Genomic DNA, 9,383 nt, shown 5'->3' with positions numbered 1-9,383 from the left:
GCTACGGTGGCATGGGCGTGGCCGGAGCACGGGGCCGCAAGGGAGAGCCCCGCCCGGTGAGGGGTGGGCGGGGCCTGAGGCCACCTTGGAGGCGGGGCTTCTCTCGGGCCAGCGGTGTGGGCGTGGCCTCTGCCGCGCTCCGTCGGGGGTGGGCAGGCGGGGCGGGGGCGCGGCTGGCTCGGTGAGCGCGGCCGGCGCGTGGGGCGGGGCTTTCACGGCGCGTGGGCGTGGCTTGTGCCGCACCCTCCCCCCCCCCGCCTCCGTGGGCGGAGGCGGCCGCACTCCGGGCGGAGGGGGCGCGCCTAGGGGCGGGGCTTGCGCCGGCCCCAGGGCTGTGGGCGGGGCCGGGGCCATCCGCTGGGCGGGCGGGCGGCGCCGCTGCGCTCCGCGCCGGGCCGGGCCGGGCCCCATGCTCCGGGGCTGCGGGCGCTGCGCGCCGCTGCTGCTGGGCGCGCTGGCCCTGGACGCGGCGGGGCTGGCGCTGGTGGTGGTGGGAGCGGCGGCGCGGCCGGCGCGGGCCGGGCGGCCCTTCGGGGACTGCCTGGTGCTCTCCGGGGCGCTGCTGCTCTTCCTGTCGCTGCTGGGCTGGCTGCTGTGGCACACGGGTAACCTGCGCGCCGGCCCGCCCGCCGAGCCGCCCCCGCCGCCGCCGCCCCGCCGCGGCCTGCTCCGCCTGGCCCGCAAGTTCTCGGCGCGCCTCGGCCGCCCCGCGCCCGGCCCCGCCGCCCTGGAGCTGAGCGCCGCCGAGCCGCCCGCGCCCGCCGCCGCGCAGGTACCGGCCTGGGAGCCCGCGGCCGCCCGCGCTGGAAGCGCCTCCGCTGCTGGGCCGGGCGCGGGGGCCGGCAGGGCTGCGGGGCCATCGCAGGCTCCGGCACAGCCCCCGAAAGGCTGGCGGAGCCCCCGCCGCCGCGGCTGAGGTGTCCCGCAGCACCGGTGGTCGGGTTCGCCCCTGGGAAGGAGACCCCCGGCCTGAGCACTGGGCGCTTCCCGGGCTACGAATTCAGCCGGCAGCATCCTTCAGGGCTCGGCAGCTGTCAGGCGAAGAGCGGTTTAAAGCACGCTTGCCTGCTTTAAACTCTGCGCCCCGGTTGCTCAACCACTCGCTGCTGCTGCTGCTGCTGCTGCTGCTGCTGCGGCGGCAGCGGTGTTTCCGGAGCGTGCCGGTCTGCAGCCGCGAGGCTCTTCGGGAGCAGATGGGGAAATTTGGCTCCTCCATCACCCCCTTGCCCGAATGGACTCTTGCAAGGAGGTACTGTGCTCCGTGCCCATGGAAGCGGAGAGCTGTCACAGCAGTAGCAGTGTCTCGCCCAGCTTAGCCGCCTTCTCTGGCCTCCTGACCGGGGGAGGCACTTCCTGGCTGGTCCCCCAGTGCCGGAGAGGCTGTGTAACTGGACTTTTCTGGGGTGTAGTCACTGGTATGGCTGTGGGGCAGCAGGAGGATAGAGCCAAGGGTCCGGAAAGCTGGGGTGCTCTGCAGCCCTGCCGGTGCTCGGCAGTCCCAGCTGGAGCCTGCACTCAGCCAGGTGGGGAGGAGCGAGCCAAATATTTATTGATGTATCAGTGCAGTTGTTTTGATTGCAAGGAACCCCTCTTCCAACTGAATTAAATACCCCTTGTGCTGAGCGCATGTGTAAGATGGCACCACGTAACTCCAGGATGAATGCACGCAAGTCATTAAGGTTCAATCTCTTCTAGATCAACGGGAAGTGATGTCCTCCCTCGTGTGGATTTCCTGATGATGTCAGAGCTCCTCCAGAGGGAAGGAGAGGACCCCCCGGAGAGTGTCTGCTGGAGAAGGTGCCTTCTGTCAGCCTGTCCTGCCAGGCCTTGGTACATCACATCCTTCTCTGGCAGAAACGTGGGCTCCGGGTGCCTGTACCTCGTGTGACGTGCACAGAGGGGACTGCTGCTCCTGACCACGCCATGGTGCTGCATCTTCATCAAGAATCTCCTGGGACAGCTCTCATGAATAGTTATTTATCTCTGTTTTTATAACTGTTTTTATAACTGTTTTATACTTGACCAGTCCACATGTGGTCCTATTTACAGCACTTTTCCCTCTTATCCCTCATTCAGGACCTGGAAAGATTTGCTCAGTTTTAAAGCAAAATATTTAAGATGGTCAACTTGACTTTAGCTGTCATCGTGTACGGGCACATGTGTTGAAGAACTGGAATTGTTGGGGTGGGGAGATCAATATTAAACTATTTTCTCAAGAAAACATGATATGCTCTTTGGAGAGACACTTATTCAGTGTGAGTCAGTGTTATATATGGGCAAAGGGTTGGCAGCAGCATAGTCTATCAGAGGAAGCTGTGCTCTGCTCACATACATATGTGTATGTGTGTACATACATACATAAATGTGTAAATATATGTATTTTAAAAAACATATGAATACTCTCTCCACACAGATAAATGTTGATTTTTTAGTTCCTGAGCAGTTAGACATTAGCTTCAATCTGGTTTGCTCTGTGGTTTCAGCCCATGCCACATAGCCTAAGAGGCCCATACTGGAATTATCGGCAACATCACCCAAGCCACCAAGCCATAGCTCTTCCTCTCCCTGCTGAGGGAAAGCAGCCTGGCTCATGCCGGAAGAGGGAAAGGATCTTCCCCCTCTTCTGCTTCTTCCTTCTCTTCCCTCCTTCTGAGAATCTACCTGTGACTCTGGCCAAAGCCCTCAGGAAGAGGTCTCAGCTGGGGTTTGGCTCCTGCCCATCCTGCTGCCAGGATAAAGCTGGAGTTAGAAATAGTCTTCCCTCAGTGGAGAGAATTTAAATTATTGAGTTTCCCTTCCTCTGGCAAAGTGTAAGTCTGAGCAAGGGTAGGAGAAGGACAAGCTGTGCTTGCAGAGCTGTAAGTCACTCTAGGATTCCCTGCTGGGTGCAGGCAGCAAGCGTGGTGGCGTCGGCCCCCAGGGCTGCCCCTGGACAAGGTGCAAAACAGAGAGGGAGGGAGACGTGACCTTAGATCTTTCATGCTGTGTGTGCTGGAAGCATTAAGCTGGGGGATTTAAGGGACAATAGCTCCAGAATATTTCCTGCCTGCTTTGGGAACCAGGATGAGCCAAAGGAAGGACATCCCCTATGTTTATGTGTGCCCCCACGGGGTGGGTGGTTTTTTGGGGATAAGCTCTCCAGGACAAACCTGCAGGGGGTGGGGGGCAGCTTTTCAAGGTTGGGGGCCTTTGGCATGTGGCTGAGGTCAGGAGAGACCAGCAGCCCCAGATCTGCTATGGGACCTGCAGTGGGGCTTGCTTTGGGCCCTGCACGCTGGGCTCACGGCACGTGTCCACCGCTGCCGGCTCTGAGAGCGGTAGAAGCCAGAAACCCTGAGCAGCACACAATCGACAAGCTCATCTGCTAAAAGCAGCTCTCCCCACTCTGACGGGAAGATCGACAATTGCTGCTGAGCTGGGCCTCCGTGGGCAGCGCAGCCGCTTCTGGGAATGGCGGGAAGCGCTGCGAGCCAGCAAGCAGCTCAGCTGCAGCTCTGGGGGCCAGCCGCAATCAAACAAGCCTCACTTTATCTGTAGACACCAAGCCTGGTGTCTACAGATAAATGGGAAGCAGGTCACTAACCTTTAAGTATGAAAGGCCCTAGGTGTGTGTGGCACTGCCTCTGCTGTGGTGAAACTGGCTGGTACAGGCGCTCTGCCGACCCCAGCCGTAACATTCAGGGTTTGAGGACGAGGGGTATTGAACATGGGGTCTGGACTCCACCTGCTCCAACCCCTGGGGTCCCACGTGCAGCTGCTGTGTCCCCACAGCCTCTGTAAGAACAAAGGACGAGATGGGAACCTACAGTCATCTTAAAGGACGGGAGACTAGACCTCTTTGGGATAGTTATGGCTCGGTAACCCAGGAGGAAAAGCATTTGAAATCTCTGCACTGTGAGTGCTTCAGATTCTGCCCTTTTCTTCCTACCTGCTCCTGCCTCTTCCCTAGGCAGATCTCCAGCACAGAAGGGCTTTGGGGAGAAAGGACCGGGCATTACGCTGAGTTTTGCACAGTGTCTGAATTTGGGACGTGCCAGCAACCTTAATTCCAGCTCTGTTTCTTCTCCACTCCTGAACACAACTGACTGCAGATCTTTGAGCTCTTCGGACTGGAAATCGTACACCTATTATAATCAGCCCCGCCACTGTATTCATCAGCAGTACCGACCTCAGCACAAAGGGTCTGTTTGCCAGGCCCTCGGCGCTGGGGAGGGAGGCAGCTGCCGAAGGCAAATAGAATTGTGCACGGCCGATTACATCAGATCGAATGAGGAGCAGTTAATAAGCTGTCCCTGGGGCACTGCTGTTGTGAACGGTCATTAGCCCTTCAACTGCTAGCAGTGTGAATACGAGTATAAGCCAGCTCTCACCTGTTAAGTCTGTCGCAATGGTTTTACAGTGGTGCCTGCCAGCATCAGAGGCTGCTGCCGGGCAGTCCAGCCCCCTGCAGTGTCTCTTCCCCTCTCCCTCTGCACAGCTCTTCTGCAGATGAGCTTGCAAAGAAATGTCTCTGGCTACAGGTCGCTCCTGAGGAGTATTTGCAGATCTGCCGCGAGGTGCTCAGTGGCCATTTACCCTTTGTTGCTAGCACTGAAACTGCGCCCCAGCCAGGGCTTGTGAACTTCAGAGCACAAGCCTGGACAGGAGCTACTGGATCCTGCCCTGCTGGGCCAGGCACTGGAGGTCTGGCCAGGCTCAATAGGCCCTGAAGGGGTGTGAAGGACCCTCCAAAGTGTGGGAGTTTCTCTCAGGAGAGAGGAATGGATGCTAACCTGCCATGTTCTGGCTGTGCTGGAGTCTTGTCCTCTGTGGGACAATTTCCCAAGGATCGGCATCACCAGCCCTCACACTGTCAGACAGGACTAAGCAGGAGGATGGGGGCAGGAGCCTTCCCAAATTCATTGGTGCTCCTGTCCCGCTTTGACGCCTGGGCTCATTTCTCAGATGAATGAAGAGATACAAAAAGTCAGTGTTTAACAATCAGTGTCTTTCAGGGGGCTGTTTTTACCATTCCTCCTCAGAGAGAAGTCTTGGGAACTTGTTATAAATTGCTCTGAGCTTTCATCTGGTCAAAGAAGACACCTCCTACACGTGGGCTTGAGAGGAAAGTGTTTGGAGAACACCTTAGCTCTTGAAGCTGAGTCCCACAGGTTAGACCCAGCCACAAAATGCTCTGACCCTGCACAGAGCTGTTCATCTTTGAAGAAGTCAATCCCCGTGTGCTGCAGGAGGGGGACCAAGCTTCCTCCTCCCTGCCAGAGCTGAGCTTGTCTTCTGCCCCTGCACTTAGGGCAGCCTGAACCATTATCATCATGGGTGCAGGCAGCCTTAAGCCATGGAGCTGTGGCTGGAGAGTTCAGTGCATGAACCGTCCCTGGGCTGCTTGGTTAAACAGCATTGCACTGCCCATCTGTTTTCTCCTCATCCTCAGGTAAATATTTCCTAAAAGTTCAGTCTGTGCTACAAGGAGTTCCCCAGGTTTCACTGTTGTATGGCATGAACTTTCTGAAGGCTTATTCTCGTGTTCATCTATCCATGTTGCAGTTAAATAAATATTGACTAACTCCTGCTAGCCAAAGATTTTGTCAGATCACTTCCATTTGCCTGCTCAAATTCTTGCTGTGCCCGACTAATATATAACTTAGGGAAGCAGCATTCATTGTTTCCTTTGAAGAACTGGTTCTCTCTTGCCGCATACTTCTGCAAACCTGTTCTGGACCAGCTCTGGGGACAAACGTTTTCCATTAACATCATCTGTCCAGCTATGGCAGAACTGGGCTGGAAAAAGGCAGAAGAGGTAGGCATATTTTTGCTTCTTTTTAAATATCTTTGGAGAAAAATACAACTGGTTATACTTTTTTGAACCCTTAACTGGAGGTGAATGAACTTCTGGAAACCTTTGGATTCCTTTCCAACTGGGAGAGCAATTTTATTTAGTGTGTCGTATTTCCTTTAGTGCTATCACAGGCAAATCACTGCTCCCACCCACTGTTTGGCATAGCTCAGCATCACTGAAATGCCCCCAAATGACAAATGAAAACCCTTCCTCTTAGAGAGCAAATTGATATACTCCTGATGTGCAATGCAGGGCACTCACCTTGCAAACACCTGGTTCACAGAAGCGGGACATGGCAAGGAGAGGAGTGTTGGCAGAGGAGAGCTGGTATTTCAAGGTCCTTTTCCTGTGCGTTGGTGCCCTTCATCACTCTCTGCATCTTCTCCCTGTATACAAACAGGAGTCTTGGCTGACTGTGCCAGTGAGGAAACAGCCTGGATCAGGCCCAGCTCCATCCTTCTCTGTGCCTGGTGAAAAAAACTTCTCCAAAAGCTAAAACTAACCCAGCAGCAGCAGCTTTAGAGACTAACAGAAGCCTTGGCTGAGGTACTAAATACTGCCAAGGCCTTGGAGCTCTTCTGGAGGGAAGCTATTCCACTACACAATGTCTCCTTCAGAGGGACTGGGAGTTGCCACAGCTATTCCCACCATGAGGAGTGAGACCATCCATTCCTCCTATTCCTCAGCAATGACAACCTCCAAGAGTTTTCCTGACCACTTTTTCATGGATGGTCTGCCCCAGGCATAGGATGCAGCCACAAGAAGACCTCTAAGTCTGGTCTGACGAGATCACGGTGGCACCTGGCCCTTTAAAATGCATGGATCTGGGCAGGCATGGGTTGACCTGAACGTCAGATCCATCTCATTCAAGCCGTTTGCTCTTGGACAGCGTCTCTGGTCTGAGGCTGGGTCTGCAGTGGGGCTTCCTGGGTTGATGCCCGCACTGCCACATGAGGCTAATGTCTGTCAGGATCAGAGACCAGGAGAAAGCCAAGGATGGAAAGGAGAGAAGACTCTTGGGGTATCTTCTGGGCTCTCCCACTACAGTAACGACTGGCTTTTTAATCAATTGTAAGAACTCTCTGAAATTCAGCGGACAGCAGATAAAGACTTGGAAAAGTGAAAGGAAACAATAACTGGATGCAGTTGTGAGAGTGAGAGGAGGACAAGGAGAAATGATGTTCCACTTCAGAGGGAGATGGGGCTCAGTCTTACTGGAAAACCTTGACCAGGCTAGCTCCATCACCGACAACACTAAACCTCTGGCCAGTTCACCAAAATGCGGCTGAACTGGGGAGCAAAGAGGGGCAAACCTCTATTTCCATCTTCTGTCCATCTGCGCAATCACACTGGTCCATTTAAAGACTAAAGAAAAAGATATCTAGAGTAGTATTTCCACCTAACGGGCTGCCCCACCCAGGCAATGCTCCAGATTAGGCACTGGGCAATGCTCCAAGCCTACTGTCACCCATCACAGGGCAGGGGTAAGGGCAGACCATCCGTGTACAAACAAGCCCAGCCTGAACCCCAGCAGCCGGCCAGCTGGCGAAGCCAACGCTCAGCTCTGGGTGACTGCCAGGTTGTGCTTGCCCTGGAGTCTATAGGGTGCTGAGAAGACAACCGTGAGGAAGGGAAGGCTGAGTTTGGGAGTGAGGGATTTTATTGGCTGAGCACCCATGATGGAAAATTTCAGAGCAAATGGGGTGATCAGATCCTGAATGGAAAAAAACTGGGCCCTGGCACTTCCCTCCAGCTCTCTGGTGACTAATCCTGGTGTGATCCTGGGTTGGAAAAGGGCAGATTGTCTCCTAGCCCCGAAGGAGGATGGTGCACAAAGAAGAGATTAGTTATTTATTTGCTTATTTAAAAGCCTTCATTGTTCAGACACAGGGGGAAAAAGTCTCCTGGAACAGACATACCCTTGCCACTGGGGAAGGAATAGCACACGCTGGAAGAAAGATTTTGCAGCCCAGTGATGCCAACAGTGTGTTTGTAATGACGGCAGCCTAGATAAGGAGAGAGAGAACCACAGGCCCGTGCTGGGCAGCTTCCTCTGCTGTGCGCCTGCCATTTGTAGGACGCACACTGTGGGTAGCAGATAGGAATGTGGAGATTTGTAGTGCTTGGTCTTCCTCATTCAGGAGAGAAATCACCCGACCAAGGTGCCCGGATAGCCCCAGTCACCGTTCTGCCAGGGACAGTGTGAGAGCTGGAGGGACTGGGGACCCTGTCCCTGGCAGAACGGTGGCTGGGGCTGTCTGAGCATGAGAAGGGCTCTTGGTGCCCTAGGTTTGGCAAGGAGAGGAGGGAGGACACTATCGACCCAACCCCCAGAAACCCCTGGAACCAGGACCATCTGGAGCAGCTCACCCGCACCCAAGGACCATTCTAGTCCTAACACTGATCTTACACTCAGTGGCCCTTTCTCAAGATTTGGCAGCCTCTGCTTGGCCAAGAGATGGGACAGATAGCAGACAGCCTAGGAGCTGTGTGGTGTTCATGTCCTGGGCTACTCTGCCAGTGCCAAGGGCTCTCAAGACTCTTCACCTCCCTCAAACTTCCCCAGCACCACTTTTTGTCAAGTGCTACACAGACTGGTGAGACAGGAGAGGAATAATATGTTGAGAGTCACACAGCAACTCAGGAGCAGAAATTAGCAACCCTGGATCCCATGAAATGACACTGGCTCACTAAGAGAAAAGCCAGCAGGTCTGAGAAATCCTGGGTTCTTCTGTAATTCATCACTGACTTGCTCGGTTCCAATTTTTGGGATGGGCAGTGAACATAGGTTGTCTGACTTGTAGGTATCCAGCAAGACCGGATTTTTGGAGGTTTTGTAAGGGGGATGTATTTTTGACACTCTGGACAAAGTCTTGTGCCTCAGTTTTCCTGTCAAAGAAAGGAGAAGGCTGTAACATTCCCAGGTTGTCACTGGGAAGGTAGGGCCAGTGTTGTACAAACTTTACTGGGATCCTTGTATGGCAGATGCCACCCAAAAGCAACATGAGACCCCTGTACTCTCAAATCAAAGGAGTGCGGCCTGTTTGAGGGCTGAGTCAGGACCAGACTTGCACCTTTTAGGCAGGCTGGGTGTAATCGGCCTCCACCCAGGCTGATTACAGGGTACCCCAACAGCAGATCCATTCCGCAGGGGTCTCATACATGTCTTGCAGAGAAATGCACCCCTGAGATGTGCTGCAGCAAAGGCAGAAGCAATGCAATGGCAGGGGCATGAAACAGTTAAAGCAATATCGTGTGCTCCCTCCCGATTGTTCTGCAAGGTGTGTTGTGACATTTGTACTTCCTCCTGGCAGCAAGTGAAGCAGCGAGGAAGATACAAGTGCTGGGATGCTGCCTGCTGGTTCACCCCCTTCCTGAGGGTCTCTGCTAGGAGGGCTCCACCATGGTCATCTTCAAATACGTGGGCCGCTGTGCTCTGATATTCCTCCTTGCTCTGTTATGCGATGTGACGGGACTGATCATCCTCCTCCTGGGAATTTTTGCTCCACTAACCTATTGGGACTTCTTTATTTACTCGGGAGCTGTG

The 9,383-nt window shown here is 54.7% G+C and overlaps 1 protein-coding gene across 1 annotated transcript; it reads left to right on the top strand.

The window, feature by feature from the left end:
• The first annotated feature begins 409 nt into the window (after positions 1-409).
• TMEM238L (transmembrane protein 238 like) lies at positions 410-2,377 on the top strand. Its single transcript, XM_068913827.1, has 2 exons — positions 410-772; positions 1,696-2,377. The coding sequence occupies exons 1-2, from the start codon at positions 410-412 to the stop codon at positions 1,708-1,710; spliced, it is 378 nt and encodes a 125-aa protein (XP_068769928.1). The 3' UTR covers positions 1,711-2,377.
• The last annotated feature ends 7,006 nt before the right edge of the window (positions 2,378-9,383 follow it).

Source organism: Struthio camelus, chromosome 19 (assembly GCF_040807025.1).
Source record: "Struthio camelus isolate bStrCam1 chromosome 19, bStrCam1.hap1, whole genome shotgun sequence".
NCBI classification, from domain to species: domain Eukaryota; kingdom Metazoa; phylum Chordata; class Aves; order Struthioniformes; family Struthionidae; genus Struthio; species Struthio camelus.
The sequence above is the reverse complement of the archived record's forward strand: the minus strand, read 5'-3'. Positions and strand labels throughout refer to the sequence as shown.